This window comes from Mesocricetus auratus, unplaced genomic scaffold (assembly GCF_017639785.1).
Source record: "Mesocricetus auratus isolate SY011 unplaced genomic scaffold, BCM_Maur_2.0 Super-Scaffold_100691, whole genome shotgun sequence".
Lineage (NCBI taxonomy): Eukaryota > Metazoa > Chordata > Mammalia > Rodentia > Cricetidae > Mesocricetus > Mesocricetus auratus.
Genome location: NW_024429267.1, coordinates 4293589 through 4321214, shown reverse-complemented (window position 1 = coordinate 4321214; position 27626 = coordinate 4293589). Strand labels below are relative to the sequence as shown.

Genomic DNA, 27626 nt, shown 5'->3' with positions numbered 1-27626 from the left:
TTAGTTCTGGTTTGTCTTTCTTGACTGTGGCCATCACCATGTCACCCACACCAGCAGCAGGAAAGTCTGTTCAGTCATCCCTTGATGCCCTTTATAGAGATGATATACAAATTTTTGGCACCTGTATTGTCAGCAAAGTTGATCACAGCTCCTATTGGAAGACTCAGGGAAATCTGGAATTTCGCTCGGGAGGACCCACCATGTCCTTGCTGCCCAGAAAGAGTCAGATGTCCTAGTCTCCTTATCCCAGATCCCAAGAGAACTGTTTGGAGGCTGATATACCTGTTTGCTGAGTTAACTCCTGCCTGGATGAATGGAGTTCTTTTTTAAAAGAGCAGGTGTTCTGAGTCCTGCCTGGTAAAGGGCCAAATCTGAAAATGTTGATCCTGCCTCAGATTTCTCCCTGTCTTTGTCAGAGGCATCCTGCTTTGATGTCAGAGAGGAGTCGGATTAAGTAGGGGATGGAGAGCTGAACAAAGCCTGGACAAGGGCAGTGGCTTTTTCTCTTCTCTATATAGTTGACTTTTCAGGATAGTCTAGAAATCTTGATGTAAGCACTCTTTAAAGAACCTGTCTGAAAAGAAAGAAAGAAAGAAAGAACCTGCACCCATCAGATTCTCCACTTATACTTATTCTGTGAATTTTTATTTTAACAATTTTGTTTATTATTTATTCTTTCTCTGTGTGTGTCTGTCTCTGTTTCTGTCTGTCTCTCTGTGGTGTGTGTGTGTGTGCGCGCGCACAAGGCCAAAGGACAACTTATCAGAGTGGGTTCTCTTATTCTACCTTGTGGAGCCCAGGGATTGAACTCAGGTCATCAGTCTGCCATTTTGCTTCCCCAAGACAGTGTTTTTTAGATCTTTTGCTTTGAAACAGGGTCAAATCATGTGGTTAAAGGTGATCTCAAACTTAGAATCCTTTGTCTCCTACTCCCAAGAGCTGGGATTATAGGTGTGTGTCTGCATGTCTGGTTTAATTGGTTGAAATAGTTGATGACTGCCCTGCTTTTACACATGGACATTCTCATTACACTTGCCACTTTAGTTGACTGAAGAGTAGATGTGATAAAGTTTGGCTTTCTATGCAAATGTGACTTCCTTGGTCATTTAGGTGATTTCCAGGTTCTTTCTTTCTTCCTCTCTCTTTTTGTGGTTGTTTTTTGAGAAAGGGTCTTGATATATAGCCCTGAGTGACCTGGAACTCAGTCTGTAGACCAGGCTGTCCTCAAACTCACAGGGATCCAACTACTTCTGCTTCCATAGTACAGTGATGGAAGATGTGTGCCGTTGTCTTAATTTAGGGTTGCTATTGCTGTGATGAAAACCATGACCAAAAGCAATTTGGGGAGGAAAAGGTTTATTTTGCTTCTATATCCTTAGTCCAATCACTGAAGGAAGTCAGGACAGCAACTCATACAGGGCAGGAATCTGGGACAGGAGCTGATGAAGGTGCCATGGAGGAGTGCTTCTTACTCTCACTGGCTTCCTCTCCATGGCTTGCCCAACCTGCTTTCTTATAGAGCCCAGGACTACCAGCCCAGCAATGACCCCACCCATAATAGGTTGGGTCCTCCCCCATCAATCACTAATTAAGAAAATGCCCTGTGGTAGTTGGTGTTAGCATATCTTTAATCACTTGGCAGAGGCAGGCAGATTCTGAGTTCGAAGCCATCCTGGTCTATAGAGTGAGTTCCAGGACAGCCAGAGCTACACAGAACTTAAAAAAACAAAAACCTTGCCAGGCATGGATGGTGCAAAGGCAGGCGGATCTCTTTGAGTTTGAAGCCAGCCTGGTCTACAGAGCAAGCTCCAGGACAGGCTCCAAAGAGAAACGATGTCTCAAAAAACCAAAAACCAAAACAAACCAAAAAAGAACACGCATGCACGAAAATGCTCTTATAATTTGCCTACAGCCTGATCATGGAGGCATTTTCTTGATTAAGGTTCTCGCCTCTCAGATGACTTTAGCTTATGTCAAATTGACATAAATCTATGCAGCACAGCCATGATTTTCAGGGTTTTATTATTTAACGTACTTTTGTAAATGTCTTCGAACCAATACATTTTATTTTTCTTTTATATAAATTTACCAAATCATGCTGGGCATGGTGGTGTACAATTGTAATCCCAGAAGCAGAGACAGGCTGATCTCTGAGTTCAAGGCCAGCCTGGTCTACAGAGTGAGTTCCAGGACAGCCAGAGCTGTTACACAGAGAAACCCTGTCTCAAAAACCAGCCCCCCCCCAAAAAAAAAAACCACCACCACCACCACCAAACCCTAGAAATCACAGGCATCAAATCCTGCTACTTTTGTTACTACAAAAATAGCTTGAGCCAGGTGTTGGTGGCACATGCCTTTAGTTTCAGCACTCAGCACTTGGGAAGCAGAGACAGATGGAGCCTCATGAGTTCAAAGCCAGCCTGGGCTACAGAGCGAGTTCCAGGACAGGATCCAGGATCCAAAGCAATACAGAGAAACCCTGTCTTGAAAACACACAGACATAGACACACAGAGACAGACAGACAGACAGACAGACAGACAGACAGACAGACACACACACACACACACACACACACACACACACACACACACACACACACGCTTGAACCAATTTGTTTCTTTGAGACTTGGGAATTTTTTTTTTCAAAAATTCATTTATTATGTATACAGAGTTCTACATGTATGTCTGCTGACCAGAAGAGGGTCTCATTACAGATGGTTGTGAGCCACCATGTGGTTGCTGGGAATTGAACTTAGGACCTTTGGAAGAGCAGTCAGTTCTCTTAACCTCTGAGCCATCTCTCCAGCCCCTGAGACTTGGGAATTTTTTGGGGTAGTTTTTTTTCTTTCTTAAATAGTTTCCTGACAGTCACAGGCAGTGTAAGGGCTACTTTAAAAAGCCAGTTGCCTTCCTTTAGTTATTCTCCATATTTTTGAAATAGAATTATTTTCTGTTTTTCATGTTAGTTTAGTATTTATTGAGGTCTTACTGAATGTTCTGTGCTGGGAGCTGGCTGTCCATAGGTGACTCAGAAATGGGTAAGAGAATCTCTGCCTCTAAGGATCTTTAGATGTTATATGGAAAGGGAGGAGGTGACTGTAGTGAAGGAAAAAAAAAATGGCTGCAGAGTAAGAAAAGTACCCCCAAAGAACAGTTACAACGAGAGCCGTGTAGCACCCCTCCTGGGGAGGGAGACCAAATCTCCATCCGGGAGATGAGAGGTGATGACATTTGAACTGGATCTTGAAGGATAGCTAGGATTTCCATGGGGATGGAGGAGGGGCGTGGCAGGAAGTGCTGGACGAGTGGTTCACGCCAGAGGGAAGCTTGAGATGTGTCTGGAGGGAATAAGCTGTCAGCTCTGAAACAGTCATCTCAGCTGGTTACAGGAGATGAAGCTGGAGAGGTAGGTTGGGGTCGTGTTGTTTACTAGCTAAACATTTGGATAAGTCACATGTGAACCCCCCTTTCTAAAATGTGCTTGATTCCCTCCCCCATTTGTTTTTTCTTTTGAAATCGACAGAATCTTGTATAGACTAGCCTCCAGGAGTAGATCACCTTACCTAGCCTGCTGGGATGGCAGGCATGAGCCACACAATTCCTAGCTTGTGCTTTGATTTTAAATTTATAAGTTATATGATTCTTACACTGTCCCAAATATGCTTATTATTAAGAAAAATAATTTACAAGTATGCCATGTGTATGGGATAGACTACTTTTCGTTAGTATTAGACATTTGCTTCCTCTCCAAACTAACTGGAGTGCGTGGCTTCCTTTTAGCTGTTTTGCTCTCCCTTTGTCCCATGTGGGATTGATTAGTGTATTGGAGAGAGGTATCAGCTGAAGTTAATTTTTCTTCTACCACATGGTCTAGTTTGGCTTTATTAAATATTATTTATTCATCTGCTTATTTTCAGTCTTACTTGGTTTTTATGATATTTTAATGTATTACTTATAAATATTTTTAAACCAACTCTTAAGTAGTTTGGGTAGTCTTTTCTTTTTAAGTTGATGGGGTTAAAGAAAACTCAAGCATTTTCAATGAGTATCTTATTAGGTGTTCTTGGGTTCCTGGCTTTCTTTTTCTGGTCTGATCATTTTCTTTGGAATAATGTTCCATGTCCTGAGTTAATATTTGATGCTATTATAATTGAACATTTTAAAATTTGTGCTTTTCATCAGCTATAGTTTGTTTGATTTGAATGAAGTGTTCATAGTCTATTACACTTCATTGACTGTATGTTCATTTCTGGATTTGTTGTCTTCGTCTGCAAGATATAGCTTTCCCATCAACAGTCTTGGTTGCAGAGTCAGGGGCAGCTCTTGAGTCTCAGGAACACTGAATATCATGAGTGATGATTTCAGAGACTCTACTGAATGGACACATTAGTTCTGTGGGCTGTTAGAGGTGGGTGGGGCCTTGCCGCTTTTCACACTCTAGGTGATTTTCAACAAGGAGGAGAAGGAACTTGTTATCCTCCAACTGCTGGAGCAGGAGACAGTTGGACTTTTATCCCATCTTGTGGATATAGGATGATTTCAGACAATAGCATGAAAAGTTGCTGAGTTTCCCCAGTTCTGATATTTGGTAACTTTATCTAAATTTCTTTTAAAAGTGTTTTCAAGTAATCATTTGAATCTTTCAAAAAGTGCCCCCTGTATATTCTACTCTCTTAGGTGGTTAAAGGAATAAAGCATAAAAAAATGGGAGAGCTGGGCATGGTAGTCCATGTCTTTAATCTCAGTTCTCTGTGAGTTCAAAGCCAGCCTAGTCTACCTAAAAGTTCTAGGCTAGCCAGAGCCTGGAATTGTGGGACTCTGTCTTAAGAAAAGAAGGAAGGAAGGAAGGAAGGAAGGAAGGAAGGAAGGAAGGAAGGACAGACATGGAGGACAGGGGAATTAGTCCATCCCTAGTAGTAGAAGAGCCTGTTTTTAGGGTTATGATGTCAGTTGTAGAAGCAGTGGTCCCCTTGAAATGAATACCTTTCTGAAATTGACTTACTGAGTGTAACTGTTCACAAGAAAATTTCAGTATCTCAGATACTCTTAGATACATTCCCTTTTTAGAAATAAAGTGAATCATCTACCTAGACACCAGAGTTAGGTGAAATCTTAAAATCTGGGGAGTTTTAGGGACGGCCTAGCTAACTAGCCTGTCATTGTTGCCCTTGTAGTTTTGTGTGAATCCAGAGTGATTATGTTTCCTTTCTAATTGAGTTATGGTTGATATATCCAAGTTAGCTTGAAAAGTAGATCATGGGAGTTACTAGATTTGATACCCAGAACCACAAAAATAAACAAAACAAAATAAAATGAAAGACCTTCATTGCATTGAGTTCAGAGTTTAAGTTATCTGTCCTCTTTGCTTTTGTACTTCCCTCTGGTAAACAGCCCCTCAGAGAATGCCCTTGTCAGATGAGACTTCAGAAAGTTAACAGGAATTCTTAGCTAACTGTAAACATTTTGTGTAATGGCTTATTCAAATCCACACCAAAACTCCTACCGCAGTGCCAACCTATCTTTCATCCCTGCTTCCCCCATTGGGCTTTGTGGTGTGTAGGGAGACAGGAAGAGTAGAGCCACTTAACATTCCAATAATTACTAGTATTGCAGAAAATTTTATGTGCTTATTTTAGTTACTAATAAGCTTTGGTCATTGAAGACTGCCAAGATGTTTTAGCAATTCAGGCCACCTGCCTTGCTGAATGACCCTGGGATCCACTTGGTGGAAGTTGAGAGCTGACTCTATCTATACTTTGCTCAGTGGCACATGTTTACTCACAGACACACACATAAATGGAATAAAAATAAAAACTTAGTCATTGAAGCCAAGGAAAGCATGTCTCCACAAGGATGGCTGGTGCCTCAGTTTTAGGAAAGACCAATGGATACCTGACCTAAGCTTCGTACCACATTATATTAATATGGAGACCTTGGCACTTGTATTATTCTTTTTGTCGTTTTATTTGAGACAGGGTTTCTCTGTGTAGCCCTGGCTGTCATGGAACTCACTCTGTAGACCAGGCTGGTCTCAAACTCAGAGATCACTTGCATCTGCCTCTGAGTGCTGGGATTAAAGACATGCATCACCACTGCCTGGCTTTTATTATTCTTATACTGGAACATACTTCTACAACAGTCTCTTTTGCCTAAGAGACAAAATTAACTAAATTAGCAATTACTAAGTTATTCCTGGGTTAGCCATAAATGCAATTTGTTGCATTCTTATTTCTGAGTGAGGTAATTTTTTAGAAACAGTCCTAAGGCTTTCCATATAAAAATGCCATACCATCCCTATTAGGGAAAGGCAAGGGGAGTTAGTTAGGAAAGTATAGAAACAAGCAACAGGTGTTTTGGTTGCACTGAATCATGTTTCAGCTTGATAAGCAGTCACAGGAGGAGTGTAAATTGCTGCTGACCAAATGAAGCAAAGGGGACAGAGGGTGAGCGGAAGTCAGTGGTTCCGGAGGTACCAAGCCTTAACATTACCAGAAGCTTGCCTACAGCTGTGAGCCTGGGATAACTTTTGGGCTGGTTGCTTTCCTGATAGACAGGGCTGTGTGTGAGAACCTGAGCTTTCAGTCTGCAAGGTAATAAAAATGGATGTATGCAGGAAAGCTGGTAGGATGGAGTCCAAAGGCTAAAGGGGAACTGGAGAAACAGCTGGCACTCACTGAGGACCTCTGGTCTCTAGTTAGTGGTATCCTACAAGGACAGTCATCAGGGTTTCTTATACCAGGAGGGGATGTGGAGCTCAGGGAAACCGAGTAATTTCTGGTAAATGGTGAGTCTAGGTTTAGAACTTAGGTCTGCATTAGTCTAACATCATCGCTCACCTCACTGTGTAAAACCCAGGAGGATTTTGTAGAGCTGTACTATTCAAAACTAGATATTACCCACATATAGCTATTTATATCTAACTTAACTAAAATCCAGTACAGTTTAGATACCAGTTTCTCAGCTATACTAGTCACCTTTAAACGGCTTAATGGCCACTATGAAGACTCTTTTGGGTAGCATACATGTAGACCATTTCCAGCATTACATAATGTCTGTGAGTGCTGGTCTAGAAGCCAGTCAGTTTAATTTAGTTAATTTTTGCCCTTTATTTTGCAAAGGACAGACCGAGGGATGAAAAGGAAACAACATATTCAACCAACACACTGGGTGCACAGTGGAGTCTCCCATGCCCTCCATTTTCTCTTAAAACACAAATCATAGAATGGAGATGTTTAAAAGGAGTGACTTTTCTATGTCTCTAGCTTCACTTAGTCTATGTATAATTAGATTCTTTCTTCAGAAGCTTTTCTCACAAGTTCAAAGGGCATATCCGGGTTGGCTTCCCCCAAGGAAATGAAAGATGTTTGTTGGAAAGGAATTCCATGCTTAATATATGAAGTGGCACTTGGATCCCTCTGCTTCCTTCTCGGCCTTCCTTCCAGGCACTTTGTAATTGAACTTGCAGCTGCTAACCATCTGTCTTCCAAACAAGACCAGCTTCCAAACAGTTCAAATGACAGAGGTTTCTCTGTTTCAAATACTAGCAGCTGCGTGTTACTTGTCGATATACATGGCATTTGTGTAGATCAGATAGATTTAGATTATGACCAAAATTACAATGAATTTTGTTTTTCTTTTAATCTCCTGCCTCAGCCTACCAAGTGCTGGGATTATGGGCATGTACCACCACACCTAGCTCCAAAATTAAGTGACCTTCTAATTTATTAAAGATTAAGATACTTAATGCACATTGAACTGATATTAGGTACACATCTAATATACCAGATACAGGCTTGCAAGATGGATTAAAAGGAGTTTATTTACTTATTTATTTATTGAGACAGGGACTCACTATGAAACTCTGATTGGTCTGCCCCTTTCTCCTGGGTGCTAGGACCAAAGGCATGTGTCACCATGGCTGACCCTAAAAGGAGTTCAGATAAAAACTGAAAAATGGGGCTGGCTGTGGTGGTGCATGCTTTACATCTCAGCACTCGGCAGACAGAGGCTAGTGGATGTCAATGCTGCTTGTATTGTAGCTTAAGAAAAGTGGCTCATGCGACAGGGTTCAAGCAGAGGGGTTTTTTATTAGGGAAAGGGGTCATAAAAAGGGAAAAGGGAAGGGGGAGACCAGCCTCTGGAGACAGGAGCAGCAGGAGAGAGGGAGAGAGAAAGAGGAACAGACAGACTGAGAGGGAAAGAAAGAAAGAGAGAAAAGGATGGGTGGTGGGCAGGGCCCTTTTAAGGGGAACATAGTGAATGTGCACAGGTGGTGCTCTTAATGGCTGGCTGCAGCTGAAGGAGTATCCTGTCAGAACCCCAAGGACAGGCCAGTACAGATGCCTGAATACTAACAGACTAGTCTATGTATCATGCTATAGGTCAGTCAAGGCTACTTAGTGAGATCCTGTCTCACAAGTTTTTAAAATGCAGATATTATGGACAAAGTGAATGAATTTTAAATTCTTATCTGAATTTTGTTGTCAGTATGTGCCATCTATTTATTTGCCTATTTGGTCTTTGAATTCAGTAAAGGCTTCTTTTTAGATCATAGCTCTAAAGTAAGTTGAAGAATCATGTATAAATGTCCCTCTAGTCAAGGTATTAAAGACATTTAAATTATACTCTCCAGTGTCTAAATGGTAGTCTGAATGAAATATATGTGTGTGCATTGGGGGATGGGCATGTGGGAGTAAAAAGGAGGCATTGTACTGAGATAATATTTTTAGAATGTCAGTGTAATTAACAGACTCAGGGTTTAGAAAATTGCCCTTTGGAAACTGAGAAATTAACATTTTGAGTTTCTTCTTAAGTGTTAAAGTCTTATGCACGAGTATACCCTGATTAAAGTGGAGACATTGGAATGATGTAGAGTATCCACAACAGTGTCTTCCTGGAATACAAAGACAGGAAGAGAAAGGACTTTAGTGATGGTGGGAACAGCTGGAAGGAATCTCTAGGAGCTCTGGCATCTGGCTAGATCATGTGGTTAGAGAGTGGAGTATCCAGAGAGCCATTGTTTTGAGAAGTCTGGTCTGTCTAATTTCTAGAAAGATGAGATAGACTGAGAGTTTGGTCAGCAGGTCCAACTTTGAGATGGTCTGAGGAGGATGACATTTTTTGCTTGGTGGCACTTGTGTGGGTGCAGGCTGTTCAGTGCAAAGTCTAGCATTCTAGGAGGATTCAGAACAAACCTTCGCTTCTGTGGTTCACGTGAATCCAGACTAGCCATTTTGTCAGAGAAGTCTAAAAGTCTTCAGCTTTTTCAGTCTTCAGGCCTTTGGAGTGGTGGTGCTGTGTGTGAGGTGTGTGCTTGGTGCTCCTCCCTGGTATAGCTGTTAACTCAACACTTGACCATCCTGCACCCAGGCTGTTTCTCTGGAGAGTGGTGGTGACATTCATGACTTTGTCTCTAAGGGTGTAGATCAGATGGGTCACCATTTAACATACTTTTAAGTTCCAAGTGAATAGATTACATTTTATTCTCAGAAGGAGCCTTAGAGATATCCTTTTGTAGTCCTATCTTTTGACAGAGAAAGAAGGGTAAAAGAAGTTCTGAATCTGTGTTCTGAGTGGCACAGCCTCTGCTGGTGCTGCACAGTAGGAAGGTTCCAGCCAACTTAAGTGTGAGTTGGGATCTGCTTCTTACTAACTATCCTTGTGGTTTTAGGTATGTGTTTTCACATCTTTGAGTCAGTTTCTGCATCTGTAAAATGGGTGTTAAAACAATTTTTTCAACAGAAAGGATTCTTAGATTCTGGTGTCAGCAGCATTCTGTGATTAACAGGACTGATGGTAATGGGCATGCCAGACTCAGCCCAGGGGCCTTATTCTCTCCTTCAGGTGAGCTGAGAGAGAATTCCCACTTTCCAGAGAGCCTCCAGTGCTGGAACTCTTCACCTGTTTTTTAGCCACACAGACTCAGAATAGAGACAACACTGGACATACTTGGAATTTTTTTGTGATGTGCAGGAAGCAAAAGAATTATTTTGAGTGAAACAGGAGTCTTCAAAAGGTGCCTAGGAAACAACTGCATAGTGCATCCTAATATAGATTGCTCCTGGCCTTGCTGACTGGCTGTCTGCCTGACCAGCACCACCAGGAAGCTCAGCTTTTTTTCTCACAGTTTAAGGAGGATTTCCTGGGCTTTGCATGAATGTATCCACCTGGGTGGGGAGGCACAGTGAGGAAGGGCAGTCACTGACCTTTGTGAACTGGGAGATGATAACTCAGGGACTGAAGCTAGATGTTGGGAATCAGCGTAAGGTTCATCTAAACATCTTTCTCAAAGGACTCTGGCTCCTTTGACACCCTCAGTGAGGGCTGAAACCCAGATCCATGTCAGAATAAACTGTAGGTCATCTTTTGGTAAATCCATGCCAGACCTTTGTTTTGCTGATCATCTACTCTGTGCATACCCATCCCACTTCAGTCCATACAGTTGGCGCTGGCTTGGGGAAGTCTAGACTGGATGATTCTCTTCTTTTTTTTTATTAAAAACAAATTGTGTGTATGATGTGTTTGTGAATGTGGGCTTGTATGTCACAATTTGCATTGGGGGGCAGTGGACAGCTTTTGGGAGTCTATTCTATATACTCCAGGCTAGCTGGCCTATGAACTTCTGGGAGAGTCTCATGTTTCTGCCTCCCATCTCACAGTAGGAGTGCTAAGATTATGCATACGAGCTATTGCATCCAACCTTTTGTGGGTTCTGAGGATGGAACTCAGGTTGTTATGCTTGCATGACAGGTGGTTTTAACCATTGAGCCATGTCACTGGTTCTGGCTCATCACCCCCTAAAAACTCACTAAGTAGCCTTGACTGATCTATAGCATGATACATAGACTAGTCTGTTAGTATTCAGGCATCATCTGTACTGGCCTGTCCTTGGGGTTCTGACAGGATATGCCTTCAGCTGCAGCCAGCCATTAAGAGCACCACCTGTGCACATTCACTATGTTCATTTATTTATGTACAAATGCATGCGATCCTCAGTGTGTATATAGGTTAGAAGGCAACCTACAGGAATTTGTTCTTTCCTTCCACTCTATGGTTTCCAGGGATGGAATTCATGGTCAGGCTTGGCAACAAGCACCTTTATCTGCTGAGCTATGGCAGCCCTGTCTTTTTTGCCTTCAATGAGTAACACATTCCCTGTTGTATGTGTCAACTTCCTTCACTATAACAGAATTCATAAAGAGAAAAGAAGACTGGATAATCAGAAGGTGGAGGCCGAAGAATTGAGGGGTTGAGGTCAGCCTGTGCTATATAATAAGACCTGGTCCCCTCCTCCCACAACAATAGAGAAAGGGAAAAGGGACAGAGGAGGGAGGCTACAATGTTGAGTCCGTTGATTGCTGCTGTTGTTTTGGGCCTTGGTGAGGCAGCACATAGTGATGGCAGCACATGGCAGAGTAAAATTGCTTCCTTTATTATCAAAAATCAAAGGAGAAAAGGAAGAGAATGGGGTTTGACAGGTTCCTTTGTGGGTACCTCCCATGATATGGCCTTCTACCTATGGGCTGCCCCCATCACGTCCCAGTAGTACCACAGGGTGAAGGCTACACCTTTCACACTTGGGCCTTTGGGGACTTTTCAGAGTCAACTGAAGCACCTGGGATCTGATTTAGAAGTTGTGCTGATGACTGAACAAGACTTGAGATGAAGTAAAGATAGGGCTGTAGACTCTACTTGATAGATGGGGAAGCAGTTTTTTTTTTTTTTTTTTTTTTTTGGTTTTTACGAGACAGGGTTTCTCTGTATTGTTTTGGAGGCTATCGGTCCAGCCCGGCCTCGAACTCACAGAGATCCGCCTGCTTCTGTTTCCCGAATGCTGGGATTAAAGGTGTGCACCACCACCGCCCGGCGGGGAAGCAGTTTTTTGTTGCAGGACTTGTGCATATCATACAGGCCATTGAGAGGACCCATACATAGTTCTCTTTGCTGCTCTTTAGCAGACAGCTCCTTCCTAGCCTAGAGGGGGAGACATTTGGCAAGAATGTACTGGTGGTGGCATCTACACTATTTTGTGGCATATCCTCAGTGCTATGCCTGGCATAAAGTGAGGGTCAAGGAAGGCTTGAAAGGCTTGAATGGATTGGTAAGCCTTTTTAGAAGGCCAGGCTTCCTGCTTATCCCTAGCAACCTGCAAATGCTGAGCTCATGATGGATATGTGACATTGGTGGCTGAATTTACATGGCACCTGGTGGCTTTTCACACTCCCCCTCACGCCTCTCTGGGGACTAGGATAGGACAGATGGCCACAGACACAGTATTCTCAGCTCTGCACCCTCTTTGCAAATCACAGTTGAGGGAAAGTTAAGTTTTTGCAACAACACAGTTTTGGTAATGTGATTTCATGCTGCTGGTAAGTTGCTTAACATTCTGGGTAGATCACACCTCAGCAGTGTTCATTTGGGAACAGCTTAATTTCACTGTAGGTAGCTGTGGTTCCCACCCACCAAGCCTCCTACCCTTTAATAAATTGAGACTGATAAGGTTTAACTCCCTGAGCCAGGCAATTTTTAGATCCAGAGTTATATTAATCATTTTTTTCTCATTAACACCTTTAATTCCTTCTCCCTTGATTGTAGACATCTGCTTTTAAAATGTTAGAGGTGGAAATACTAATAATGGTTTGGCTTCCTTCCCTTGTATGGTCTTGAAGAGATCGAGGCCAAAGAGACTTGAGTACTTACTTGGTTTGGGACTGGTGAAGACCTGAATTGAGATCCAGGGCTCCTGGTTTCTCTGAGAGCAGGACTCCTGGTTTCTGTTCTGGCCCACTGCCTGCCCTTCACTTCTGCTGTAAGATAGGGAAAGCTTTATGATCTATTTAGTTAAAAATGAATAAGGGCAGTCTTTGTTCATTATTAGAGGCCACAGCCCCGAGTGAATTAATTTCCTTCTATTTTCTCTTGACATCTTAAAAGTTTGTTTTGGTGCTTTGTTGTTATTGTTTTTAAATTTTTAATTATTATTGTTAATTATTATTGATAGAGTTTCACTGTATTCTTGGCAGCTACTTAGCCCAGGCTGGCCTTGAGCTTATTCTGCCAATCCTGCTTCAGCTCCATGAGTGTTTGAAATACAGATAAATTACCATGCCCAGATCTAGGACACCCCCCCCCCCCAACACACACACACAGGGTTTCTCTGTGTAATAGCCCTAGCTGTTCTGGAATTACCTCTGTAGACCAGGCTGGCCTCAAACTCAGAGAGATCCACCTGCCTCTGCCTCCTGAGTGCTGGGATTAAAGGAGTGTGCCACCATCACCCAGCAAGACTTCTTGATTAAAAGTCTTCCTCTTACCAGATTTGGTGGGACACAGTTTTATAATCCCAGCACTCAGGAAGCTGAGGCAGGGGGTTGAGAGTTCCAGAACAGCCTGGGCTACATAGCAAGACCCTGTCTCAAAAACAAAACATTAACTTAAATAATTACATTGCTTAGAATGTTTTTCTCACCTCTTATTTATATTTTCTCATGATGGTTAAAATTTTATAGGGCCTGAAAGAGTTAATGGTCCTCTCAGAATAGCCAGGCGTCTCCCAGGAAGTAGTGGAGAGGCAGGATGTGGCAAAGCAGTGGGTAAATGAAGCCCTTCTCCTTTGGAAGAAAAGGAAGTGGGAGGGGAAGTAAAGAGGAAGAGCTCAGAGGACAGGTCTTGTCATCTCTGCTTCAAGAATGTGGTTCTTTGATGCTAAGCAGACCATGTAAAATTTTGACCCAAAGTGACCAAGGTCCTGAGAATGCAAGTTGTACTGATTTTGGAGTTTATTTTTCCCACAGCTAGTATCTCAAGTTTAATATGCAGTGGACTATTATCTTTTGCTTTGTAATCTCAATTACTGCATTCTCTCCTCCCTATTGATCTGTCTTTATTGCTTCTGAGAATCTACATTGGTTGTGATTTTAGAATTCAAGAAGTTAGATGAGGTCCACCTTCTGCAAAATCACCTCTCCAATGCATTTACCTAAGTATTCCCTCAGAACACACCCCTTCCTATTCTCTGTACATGCTCATAGCGGTTCCCATGCCACAGGGCAAGGTTGTCCTTCTGCTTACCGCCAGAGAACACTTGTTCCAGGTCCGATACCCAGCTGCTGGCAGAGTTGATCTTTACCTTATTTGCCTTCCTCTTTCATTCTTTGCCTCAGGGCTTTGTTACAAATTCCTGGCCTACTTTGTTAGGCACACAGTGTGTCACTCTGAATTGTAAGCCTGCAGATCTTAGATGGCTACAATAGTAGATCAGAATACTCTTGTCCCATGGTAACTTTGGGCAATAACTATACAAATTTAGGCTATACTTGACTGGTTAAGGGCATAGTCTTTAAGACTGCTTTTATTTTAGACATCGCCTGGAAGCTTGGGAGTTCCCAAGTTCTACAAATTCAGTGCTCTCATTACCTTCTCAGGTTCCAGAATTTCATAGAATAATTATAGATTGCTGAAAAGTACTGATTGCTATTCAAATTACAATTTTATTACATCAAAAGGATAATAATCAAGATCAGCCAAAAGAAGAGACACAAAGAGTAATACCTGGGACACCTGCAAAAAAGTTTGCTTACCAGACATTCTCTGCCAGTTTTGCTGATAACTCTTACTTCAAAGCCCAGTTCACTAGTTGCCTGCTTGGCCTTTTTCCTTTGCTATGGACAACCCTTCTCCTTTGTTACTTCTTCAGTAGGCTCTCTAGGGATTCAGCGTGAGTCACCTCAGCATAAATCATTAGGACATACATGAAGAACAGACACACCTATTACTCAGGAATTGTATGGGTTTACAGGCTGCCTCCCATGGAGGACAAAGTCCAGCTGGGTTGTTCATTATACAACCCCCTACCACAAAGCTTTCTCTTCCTCATTTGCCTGAAATCTAGTGTCACTGTTACTCTTCTTTCCTGTGGTCACACAATTGTGTTAACTGACTTCATTCTGTCCCACATCATCTTCATTGTCCCTGGGTACTGTGCTCTTTGCTTTCCGTTCGTCTCTAAGTCTCCTGCTCTGCAAGCTCCATGCTGCTTCCTATAAGAGCCTTGGCCCCCAATTCAAAACTCAACTCTCTTTTCTTACCTCAGAATTTGCTCTTGTACCAGCACTCTGGAGTCTGAGGTAGAAGGATTGCCCTGAGTTTGAGGACAGCATGGGTTACAAAGTAAGTTCCATGCCAGCCTATGTTATAGAGTGAGACTGTATTTCAAGCAAAACAGAATAAAAAATAAGCAATTTGCTATTGAAGAGTAAAGTGTATATTATAATCCCATATGTGTAAAACATATTGCCAGGTGTAGTGGTACACATCTCCAATTCCAGCACCTGGTAGGTACGTGGATGCCAGAGGATCAAAGAGTCCAAGGTCCTTTCTGTGCTGATAGGTTCCCTAAAACATAGTAAATGTTCTTAAAACTCACTAGACTTTCTGCAGGAAAGGTGGCAAATACCTGCCCCACAGTGACACAGTACCGGAAGAGCAGGGAGGGGCTCTCTGTGTATCCAGGGAGAGCAACATTTTGACAGGAAGCAGTGTGGCTATGGTGGGCAGACAAAGCCTGCTTTCTGGAAAAAGACTAAAACTACAGAGAAGATCGTGTTGTGGTTGAGTGTGGTGAGCCTAACTGCAGATGTAAGAGGGTGCTGTCTGGTAAGAGATGCAAGCTGATGGGACTGGGAGTTAGAAAGGGCCAGTGATCCACTTCAAAGATTGTTTTTGTTATATATACAAAAGAATGAGGTTATATTCACTTCATTTGGTTGCAGTTGGTCTTTTGAGGGAAGAAAATAGACTATTACTGTCAACAACAATAAAAGAGTCCATGGTTTTTTGCATAAATCAGAAATTTGAGGGCAGCTTGGGTTGTAGGGGATCCTATCTGGAAAATAAGAAAAGAAACTCAGTAGAAATGTCCTTAGGAGTTTCTTAGTTATAGTTTCTACTTCTGTGATGAAACATCATGGCCAAATCAACTTTGGGGGAATTTTTTTTTTTTTTTTTTTTTTTTTTGCTTACTCTCTAGGTAATGAATAGTTTATCACTAAGGGAACTCAGAGCAGGAACCTGGAGGTGGAACCTGATACAGAAACCATGGAGGAGTGCTGCTAGTACTGGCTTGCTCCTTGTAACTTACTCAGCCTGCTTTCTTATGGAACCCAGCTCAGGAATGGTAATGCACACAGTAGGCTGGGCCCTCCCTACATGGATCACTAGTCAAGAAAATGCCTTACAGCAGTGGTTTTCAACCTTCCTAAAGCTGACCCGTTGATATGGTTTCTCAAGTTGTAGTGACCCCAACTTTGTTGTTACTTCATAACTGTAATTTTGTTACTGTTATGAATCATAATGTAAATATCTGTGTTTTCAGATGGTTTTAGTCACACCCTGTGAAAGGGTTGTTCATCCCCCAAAGGGGTCATGACCTACAGACTGAGGACTACTGCCTTAAAGGACCTTAGAGAGACAGTTTTACAGTTGAGGATCTTAAAGGACCTTAGGGAGACAGTTTTACAGTTGAGGATCTTAAAGGATCTTAGGGAGTCAGTTTTTCAGTTGAGGATCTTAAAGGACCTTAGGGAGACAGTTTTACAGTTGAGGATCTTAAAGGATCTTAGGGAGACAGTTTTACAGTTGAGGTTAACTCTTCTCAGATGACTCTAGCTTATGTTAAGCTGACAAAAATATAGCCAGCCCAAGGAGTCTGGAAGAATATATGCTCAACACTTTAACAGTAGTTCTCTGAGGGACGGTGACACATTACTTTATTCTGGACTGATTGGAATTTTTTATAATGGGTACCCATTATTTATATGCCTAGTAAAATTCTAGAAGCGTACAGTCTCACCTTCTCCAGATCCTTACCATGGTGTGTTGTGTCCTTCATGGCCTAGCTCACCTCCATTCCCAACTCTCTGGATGCATTGTTCTTTGACTGAATCACTTTTCACTTCTTGTATCTCTTAAGCCAGCTAGTGGTGGCAGCAGTGCACGCCTTTAATCCAGGAGATAGAGGCAGGCAGAGCTCTGTGAGTTCGAGAACAGCCAAGGCTAAGCAGATAAACCTTGTCTCAAAAAACCAAGGAGAAAAAAAAAAAAAAAAAGAACAAGAGGAGGAGGAGGAGAAGAAGAAACCATTTCTGATCTTCACTTTCCATTCTTCATGGAATTTGGGGGTATTGTCTCTATGCTGCAGTGGCCCTCTATGCCCGCCTCACTTTCTGCATTTTGAGCCATCTTATGAGATAGAGTTGTTAGTATCTTTTTCCATGTTTGACTGACATAGAAATGCTTTTCCCTAGCTGCCTGCTTATCTGTTGTTTATCTCTCTGCCTGTCTCCCTATCTCTTACACATGCATTGAACACTGATGATTGACTTGGGAGGGCAGGGATTGCAGGGTCTTCCCCTGCCCCTTCTCTCCAGTCTGCTGTGCATGCTTCATAAGAAACCTGTTTGGCCCTTGCATTTCTGTAGGTATAGAAGGGGGTTACTAGAGGCCCACCCACACTCCCTGTCCCATGTTCTCTTCTGTATCAGCAGTTGACAAGTCTCCACTCTCACAGTTGCTTATGCTATGGGACTCCCTTTTCCCTTCATAGGACTTTTCTGTTTTTTGTTTCTGCTGTATCTTGAAGCATTATGTAATTTGGTCTCCTTGTTTAGTTTCCCTCAAACAAGAATGAGACTGCCTGTGCACTAAAGGTCTAGGATGGGGAGGATGCTCTCTACTGCAGCAGTAAAGACAAATTAAAATCTAGGTGTCTGTGGACGTAAGTGGCTTTTTGTTTTTTGCTTGGTACATCCTTTTCTTCCTTTCTGGCTGCTTCTCAGCTTCTCCCCAGAGAAAACTTCCATTTCATTCTGTGAAATAACTCTCTTTTCTAGTTCCACCTCGATGTGCTGCTAGACCTGCTCCACCTGTTGCAAGGCCCAGGAGCAGAGCAGGGCCTTAGACTGCAGACACTTGCTGCCACCGCCTCTTCTATGCTTGGGATAGTTAGCACTGAGACTACTTTCCCCACCTTCCACTTCTTTTCAGAAGATAGAAGCAAGCAGTACCAGTTGTTATCTTAAATGTGAATGTTGAAGTCAGGATTTTACATGTGTTAACTCTGAGCCCAGCTAAAAGCTTTTTCATTTGTTTGTTTTTGTTTCCTTTTCTTTGCCATTTTGATTTTTCTTTCTTTTTTAATTATCTTTTTTTTGAGACAGGTTCTCTCTACATAGCCCTGGCTGTCCTGGAACTCACTATTCAACAGGTTGGCTGTCTACTTCTGCCTATTCAAGTGCTGACGTTAGAGGCATATGTTACCATGCCCAGGTTGCCAGTGTGATTTTAGTAATTAAGTTTTTCTGTGTCTTAGCTGTCACTTATTCTAGGTGGGTTTTGACTTTGTCAGACTGGTTGCTGTTAACTTGGAGGCCTGACTAGTAGTTTTCCACCCTTAGTTGAAGAAGTTCAATGTCTAAGCAATCAACTTTTGACTGCTGGTCCTGGTAGAGAGACCTGGGTGAGACTGTTTCAGAGAGGCAATTTGTTCTTGGGGGTGAGACTTGGGACTCTACTAGCAAACATGCTCCTGTGTGTAAGGGAGAATGTAAATCTAGAGAACGGAAGATGTCTCAAAGTGGACCACAATTGGACATAACCCTTTAGTGTTATTTAATTTTGGCTCTGTGTGTGTGTGTGTGTGTGTGTCTGTCTGTCTGTCTGTCTGTCTGTCTGTGTTTGTGAAGGTATGCAACAAAGGGCAGGTGTTCATAAAGGCTAGAAGAGGGTGTTAGAGTTAGAAGCAGATGTAAGCTACCTGATGTGGGTGCTGGGAACCAAACTCAGTCCTTCAGAAGATCAGTAAGTGCTCTTAAATACTGAGCTATTTGTCCTGTGTCCCGCCCCCTTATTTTTTTTTTAAAGACAGTCTCTCATATTCCAAGCTGGACTTGAACTGTGTATGTGGATCAAACCTAGGACTTCATGTGAGCCAGGCAAGCACTCTATCAAGTCAGCTACATCCTCTCCCTAGAGACATGTTGTACCTGATGTGTTTCTTTTGTCTCCTCAGTCTGCTTCTGAGCTCTGACCTTTTATCCTTGGGAACTTGACTGCCTGCTTCTGGATTGTGGTTACATTTTTTTTTTTGGATTTTCGAGACAGGGTTTCTCTGTGGCTTTGGAGGCTGTCCTGGAGCTCACTTTGTAGACCAGGCTGGCCTCGAACTCACAGAGATCCGCCTGCCTCTGCCTCCCGAGTGCTGGGATTAAAGGCGTGCGCCACCAACGCCCGGCTGTGGTTACATTACATTTTCATCTTCTCCCTCATTGAAGAGCTATGTGAGCCAGAAGTGGTGCTGCATTGCATGAATTGTATGCAGACATGGGCTACATAGCAAAACCTTGTCTGTTTGCCCCCGCCCCTCCAAAAACCAAATCAAACCAAACCAAAACAAAACAAAACGGGGCCTGCACAATTAGCAGTTAAGAGCTCTGGCTGCTTGATTCCCAGCATCCACATGGCTACTCATAACATCTCTCTAATTGTAGTTCAAGGGGACCTGGTGCCCTCTGCTGGCCCCTGTGGACACTGCATGTATGTGGTGCACAGGCAAATATACAAGTAAAAAAATGAGCACAGGCATGTATGTACACACACACTTTTGGTTTATCTGTGTAGACTTGGCTATCCTGGAACTCACTCTGTAGAGCAGACTGGCCATGAATTCAGAGATCTGCCTGCCTCTGCCTCCCAGTGCTAGGATTAAAGGCATGCACCACCACTGCCCAGTGGGGGGGGGGGGAAACTAAACCTCAAGAGTTTGCACTCTTACTTCACCAAGCACAAGGTGTTTTTCTTTCTTTTTTGAGACAAGGGCTCCTGTAGCCTATACTGGCCTCAAACTTGCTATGTAGTCATGGCTAGACTTGAACTCCTAATCATCCTGCTTCCAGCTCCCCAGTATAGGGATTAGAGGCACATGAACCACCATCTCTGCCTGGCTTGCTTGGGGGAGTTTCTAAGGATTCTTAAGAACAAGAAATGAGTATTTCTAAGGCTATCATCAGTCAGCTTGTTCTTCAGAAACAGCCAGCCCTACCTTCCCACAGAGCCAGACTCATGTACTTCTCTGAGGAAGATGACTTATTTATTATATTTTCCATCTGGGTTGCCCTTAGTCCCCTCTTCCCTTTTAGCACTCTGGGGCCCTTGTAACTACCCTTCTATTCCAAAGTACTAGTTTTGAACCTTTATGGCTAACACTGTTTTTACTGCCAGTGAACCTTGTCTCAGCAGAGGTCTTCCTCTTCCCTTGTACCCTTCAGGGTGTGTTAGCCTGGGAGTATCTCCTCACATCTTACCAGGACCCGTATCCCTTTGCCTCTGGAAATAGACACTAGTAGGGAAATACCTGGTGTCAGGGATGAGTCAAGGGCGGTTTTGTCTGAAAGACAGGTGCACTTCATCATAGTTTGTAGAAAAAGTCAAATTTTGGTGTTCCAGATCCTACAGTGTAACATAATTGTTCCTGGTCTTAAATGAATAATAGGAATGCCATACCCTAGTATTTGAGAGGCTCATCCCTGCATCTAAATTTTACTTTTTATCAGATTATTATGTCTCTTTTGCTCTCCATCTTTTGATCTCCTCCAAAACTTTTAATTCCTTTCTGTACTTCTGTAGAAGATTGATTCTTTAGGAATTATTTCATTGGTATTTTGTCCACTAAGAGAAGGAACTCTGGACTGTTACTGTATTCAAGCAATAGCATGACACCACCCTCTGATTCAGAATATTGTTCATTATTCGGTATCAGCCTATGTATGGGAGTGGGTGGTTCCATCACTCCAGGGTGTGTGCGTGCGTGCGTGCGTGCGTGCGTGCGTGCGTGCGTGCGTGCGTGTGTGTGTGTGTGTATGTCTTAGTGTTACTGTCTGCAAAAACATGTTGTGGGAGGTAATTTGTGTGATTGAAGAATCCTGCTGGATTCCCAGGGTAAATTTTTGTCATCTTTGTTTAAGAGAATAGGAATATGACTCTTTGTTACTTCTTTTTAATTAAGTCTGTTTTCTTGGCTTTTGTAAATGTTTGTTTATTGGCTTGAAAAATACCAGATTTCAGTGGAAGATAAACATCTGTATAACCCTGATATTTTTTCTTTCTTTTTTTCCCCTTTGAACTTTCTCTGTGGACCAGACTGGCTTCAAATTCAGAGTTCTGCCTGTATCTGCCTCCCAAATTAAAGGCATGTGTCACCACTGCCCTATGGATATTTTTTTTCTTTTAAGCAATATTTTCCCAGCACTTACAACTTTTTTTCTCTCCTTCTTCTTCTTCTTCTTCTTCTTCTTCTTCTTCTTCATTTTTTTTTTTCCGAGGCAGGGTTTCTCAATGGCTTTGGACACTGTCCTGGAACTCACTCTGTAGACCAGGCTTGCCTCGAACTCACAGAGATCCGCCTGTGAGAGGCTTCCAAAACAATACAGAGAAACCCTGTCTCAAAAAACCAAAAAAAAAAAAAGGTGTGTGCCGCCACCACCCAGCTCTTTTCTTTTAAACAAGGTCTCACTTTGTATCCCTGGCCCGCCTGCTGTGTTAGCCCAGCTGACCTTAAGTTCACAGAGCTTCTGTTTGCTTAGTGCTGGCTAGGAAAAGGCATGTTGCACTCTGCCCCCCCCCATTGCTTTCATTCTTTTCTTTATCATTTTCTGCAGAATAATTTACACTAGTAACTGTCCTTTCTCCCCTCCCCCCTTGTATTTTTCTTCCTGAGATAGGGTTTTATTCAGTAGCCTACACTGGCCTTAAATTCTTGACAATCCTTGACCTTTGCCTCCTAGGATTATAGTGAGAGGCACCACACCTGGCTTCCCATTCTTTTTGTTATCTAAATTCTGTTTATCTACTTAGTCCAATTCCTTAGTTCAACTCAAATATCTTATCCCTACAAGACCAGCAGATCTTGGTTGAGTGAAACCTTCTCTGACCTAACCCTTCTGTGAGCAGTAGGGAAATAGTCTTGGTGCACATGTGTACATTCAGGCAAGACATTCATACACACAAAATAAAATAGTTGAACTTTTTTGGGGGGCACAAAAGTTCAGAAAAGGGCATTGGCTCCCCTGGAGCTGGAGTTACAGATGGCTCTTAACTGCTGAGCTACCTCTCCAGTGTCCCTGAAAAAAGCCTTTGAAGCAAGGTTTCCCCTAATGTTCACATGACTCAATGCATGAGTAAAAATGTCTGTTGTCTAAATAAATCATAAATTTCCCCTAGATTATTTATTTGTTATATAAAAATATAAACAAGGGAATTTTAATGTTATGTTCCACTATTACTGGTTTCATTAATCCTATTTCCTCCCAGTGCTTACTCAGATATATTCATTTTCCCTCATAGACCGTCATGATCCTTTTCTGCCTTAACTGCTCTTTTCCCTACTAACCTGCAGCCCAGACATCTGTGGTTTGACTGCTTGGAGACTGATGGTGCTGTTTCTTTTTGTTTTCTTGTTTCTTGTCTCAGTGGAGCTCTTCAGCCCCTCAGCTAGGGAACCTCAGCCTTATTCTGCACATCCTTTGCTTGCTATCATATTGACTCACTTGGAGCTCAGAGACAGGCAAATAGCTTTCCCTTCCCTATTTTCTTCCTCTCCATATCCTTTTCTGTATGGGTGTGAAAACTGAGAACCAGAAAGGCGATTTGCCCATGATCTTAAAAATAATGATGGAGCTTGCAGACGGGGATCTCTCTGTCTAGGTCTGTCTCTGTCTCTCTCTTCCTTTCCCTTCTTCTCCTTCCCTGCTTCCTAAAGCAATAGCATTTCATACCATAGGCCAGGGGAAATTAGACAGCTCCCTGGGTTCTCTGGTCCGATGCCCCGTATGGGTACTCTTACCTTCCCTCCAGCACCATGAGTGGTTGTTGTCCTTTGCCCTCTCTTTAGTGCACTTTCTTGGCAAAGACAGAGCCTGCCACCTATCCTCATCAGGCTGGTTGTGCTGGCATGCAACTATGGTTTGTGCCTGGAGCTTGAGGACCCCAGTTCTTTAGTCTAGACCATGTATAACCCCACATTACTTAATCCTTAGAACAGCTTCCAAGTTTAATAGCTATCAGAGGGAAGTATGAAGTTGTGTGCTTGATGTGGTCATGCTTGGGAGGTATAGACAGGATGATCAGAAATTCAAGGCCAGCCTTGGCTATGTCATGAATTCAGGACCAACTTGAGCTACCTGAGATTCTGTCTCAAAAAATACCTAAAATAAGCTGGGTGTAGTGGCACACAACTTTAATCCCAGCACTAGGGAGGTGGGGGCAGGCAGATCTCTGAATTGGAGGCCAGCCTGGTCTATAGTGAGTTCCAGCACAGCCAGGGCTACAAGTAAGACCTTGTCTTGGGTGGGTGGGGGCTTTAAAAAGAAGAAAAGAGTTCTGGGTGTTGGGAGACCTGCCACCTTGTCCCCTCTGGGTCTCAGTTTCCTGTTCTGTAAAATGAGGATTGAATCTAGTTGGTGGTCTTTAAGGATTCTCCTTTGCAACTTAATTTAAACTGTTGATCCACAAATGAAAGACCCCAGTGTGGCCTACAATTATAATTATGCTCATCAGGTTGGGGGTAGAGAGAAGAGCTGTTCTTTGTTCAGAGGATCAGCCTTTCATTGTGCTTCTTTGATGTTTCCAAATTCAAGTGACAACCCTTGTTTTTCTGTGCATTGCCATTTCAAACCCGTAATCTTCTTGTATCTCGTGAACTTGTGTTTACTGTTAGACAACCATGGTGCAGAATTCACATTTCACTGTGTTGTTTTGCTGAAATTGAGTGGGTTTGAGTGGATCACAGCTGGTCCCTGGAGAGAGGAGAGAGGGAGGACTCTGTGTGTGTGTGTGTGTGTGTGTGTGTGTGTGTGTGTGTGTGTGTGTGTGTGTGTGTGTGTGAGAGACAGACAGACAGACAGACAGACAGACAGAGATAGAGAGACTAGCTGTTGGGGCTCTAGTTTTGCTTTTAAATTTCCAGTGTCATTTTTGCTTAAAATCAGTTATAGCTAAAAATAATGATTGCAAAGGAGACAGGTCTGTCCTCTGAGCTTTGTGGGTTTGTGATGTGAGTCAGGAGTGAGGACCTCTTCTCATTTCCTTTGCTTGAAGCATTTTCCTTGAGAGGGAGAAACAAGGCTTGTGGACCGACTTCTCTGTGCAAGAAGACGCGACCCTGCTTAACAGCCCCTTATTGATTGCTTTCTTTCCACTGAGCAGTATGAGCTGTGTTGCTGCCAGGATCAGGTCCGCTGGTTTGCCTTTCATTCTTAGGAAAGACTTAAAAATATTGAAGGACTTTAAGAATTCTGAAAGGGAAGGTAGTGATTTCAGATCCTGCTGTTGCTGCCTTGGCTTCTCCTCCTACTTCCGCTTTCTTGTATCCACTGTCTTACCATTATTTAGAAGTGGGTTAGAATTTTAGGACTTCTCATGAATGTGCTGTTTACCTTAGTGAAGGTATGCACGAAACTGTTATAGTACGTAGAAGAGACATCTGAGACCTGGCAAGGTTAGGTGGTTTTTCCAGAGATCCACTGTTTGTTAATCAATGCTAGTGGAGCGTTAATTTAACACTTATTTACCCACCTACCCCCAGGGAGCCAACATTCCTGACCATCATAGCTGACAACCCTAGGGTCTAGTGGGAACTTTGGAAAGCACAAATCAGCAACTGGTTCCTTAGCTGATGAAGGAGGAATTAAACCCCAGTATGGAGGTAAGGAAGGGAGGAACCCAAAGACCTGTTTTTTTTTTTTTTTCTAGAAGGTGCTAGCTTATCTTTTTTTTTTTTTTTTTTTTTTTTTTGTTTTTTTCGAGACAGGGTTTCTCTGTGGCTTTGAAGGCTGTCCTGGAACTAGCTCTTGTAGACCAGGCTGGCCTCGAACTCACAGAGATCTGCCTGCTTCTGCCTCCCAAGTGCTGGGATTAAAGGCGTGCGCCACCAATTTATCTTGTACCTACTCTGTTCCTCTTCTCCAGTCTCTCCTCCCCTTTAAATCCATTCTGGGAATAGAATTTAGGTCACCAGGCTTTTGTGCCAAGTGCTGAGCCATCTCTCAAGTTCTCTTCCATTTTTTTGTCACTGTGTAGTCCAGGCTACCCTGGGACTGTGGCAATCCTTCTGCATCTGTCTCGTGAGTGCTGAGATTATAGGTATCTGCCATCACAAACAGTTACTGTAGTTTGTTCTGCAGAGCTAGGCAAGTGATGAGTCAGCATGCCTTTCTACTGGCATGAACTAGTTCAGAGGAGAGTTGCTCTGCTCCTGTGGGACGTTAGCAGGTTGTTGTGCAGGAGGATGCACTTGTATCTGAGACATAGGGCCTTGTGTGTGGGTGTTGTCCTCGGATGCCATTGAGGCCTGGGATGGAAGTTGCCTCCTTTGAAGTATGGAACTTTTGGAGTAGGTTTCATGTTAAGGTTAATTCTCTCTTCCTGGGCTGAGTCCTGGCTGTGCTGCTCATTTATAGCTGTGTGGCCTCGGTCCATTTACTCCACCTGCCTGTTTTTGAGTTTGCTTGTCTGTTCTAGTGGTAGGGGTGTTGGCAAATGATTTCATAGGTGTAAAGCACATAGTGCAGTGCTAGGAAGAGTGTGTTTTTCTCTCAGCCACCTTCCTCCAGGCTAGCCTGTTTATCTTTGACAACAGCTTTCAGATTCTGCATTCTATATGTGTGCCCCTCCACACCCCATGAGAGTGTTTTAGGCAGCTGTAATGTCACCTAAGTTTGGAGGAAGGTTCTTTCTGTATCTGATATGTGTTTCTAAATGTGGCCACCAGTGGACCTTTTAGTGGAGTGAATTGAGAGGGGAAACCAAAGACTATGCGAACCCCAACCTCTTTTTTGTTGTTGTTTTTTTGTTTGTTTGTTTTTTGTTTTTTCAAGACAGGGTTTCTCTGTATTGTTTTGGAGGCTGTCCTGGAACTAGCTCTGTAGACCAGACTAGCCTCAAACTCACAGAGATCAGCCTGCCTCTGCCTCTGGAGTGCTGGGATTAAAGGCATACGCCTAACCTCTTATGTGTGCTCCCGGTTTTACAACCCAGGAACTAGGGCACTGTGAAACTTAACTAAATATAGTAGCAGGATGAGAATATTGACCAGGTGCTTCGGGCTCCTCACCTACCTTAACAAAAGGCTGTTGGGTGGCTTAAATGGACATTTATTTTATCATAATTGTTGAGGTGGATGTCCAAGATAAGGGTGTCAACACAGTAGGGTTCTAGGGAAGGTCCTCTTCCTGGTTTGAGAACAGCCTTCTCTTTTTGTGCTTGTGTGACCTTTCACTGTGTGTACTGTGCAAGAGGGCTTTTCTTCCTCTTCTTAGAAGGCCACTGAGCCTATCTGACTAGTAGCCTACCCTTATCCCCTCTTTTAGTCTTAATTACTTTTGAACAGCCTGTTCCATACACATCCATGTATGAATATGGAAGGGTGTACACAGTTTAGACTATGGCATCATCCTCTCCCCAGAGTTACTATGTGAGGAGAGCCAGTGACGTCCTCTTATGGCTTCTCTGGCCCCATGTATATGTTGAATCAGCCTATATGCTTGAACCTCGAAGTCTCTTGTCTCCCTGTCTTCTTGGCCTCTGGAGAGGGTATGAAGGAAGAGTGGAGGATTGTGTTTCTACCTTGACTGACATACCTGGGAAAACAGCATTCTGATGTGTAAGAATCCTGAATTGTCATGTATGTCATCTGTTTAGACTGCGGAATGAAATCAGATGAAACACAGTGGATGATCTCTTTACCAACTCACAAGATTAACCAAGAAGTTTCACTGAATGTTCTTTAGTGCTCTGTCAGAAACACTGTGATGGGCTGGAGAGACAGATGCCTTAGAGGTTAAGAGCACTGACTGCTCTTCCAGAGATCGTGAGTTCAGCTCCCAGCAACCACATCGTGGCTCACAACCATCTATAATGTCTATAATGAAATTTGGGGCCCTCTCCTGACATGTAGGCAGAATACTATATACATAATAAATAGATAAATCTTTGAAAGGAAGGAAGGAAGAAAGAAAGACTGTGTCCATGGCACGCCACATGCTAGGCTAGTAACTACTTCCTGCCATGCCTACTTGATTTCTGCAAGATAGCAGGTTCCCAAGCCCATTTTACAGTTGGTGGCATGGTAGCTTAGGTGTTTCCATCAGATGGGCTGATTAAATGCAGCTGCAAACAAAGTGCTTTTCTGTTTGTCTTTCTTTAAAGACCAGGTAAAAGCTGATAAAATACTCAGTAAGGCCAAATTTACTGTTATATTAGATGAGCAGTAACTGGGGAAATGGGAAAGTCTGAAATTGTAGACTGGACTTGTTATTCATGTGTCTACATTTTCACCTTCTCTCACAGAATCAGGACTTGGAAATCATAGGGGTATTTCGTATTCTGTTTCACATCCTTTCTCAGGGGGCTTACCTTGCTTTAAAGAATAAGTGAGGGGCAGACTAGATGGCTCAGTGTTTACCACATAAGCTCAAAGACTGAACCCCAGAACCTACATGAAGCTGGTTCTTTAGTGCACGCGTGTGATCCCCGTGCTTCTGCAGTGAGGTGGGAAGTGGAAGCCGGAGGATCTCTG

At 42.9% G+C, this 27626-nt stretch overlaps 1 protein-coding gene across 2 annotated transcripts in view; it reads left to right on the top strand.

Moving 5' to 3' along the window:
• Map2k1 (mitogen-activated protein kinase kinase 1) overlaps positions 1–27626 on the top strand; it is a 66468-nt gene that overhangs the window by 8300 nt on the left and 30542 nt on the right. Inside the window, exon 1 of one of the 2 annotated variants that reach the window (XM_040739429.1) lies at positions 3379–3407. The exons of the other annotated variant lie outside the window; for it this stretch is intronic. Coding sequence (XP_040595363.1) covers positions 3394–3407 — 14 coding nt within the window. The 5' untranslated portion in view covers positions 3379–3393. Of the gene's footprint in view, positions 1–3378; positions 3408–27626 lie in introns of those variants that run through there. 2 annotated transcript variants of the gene reach the window in all.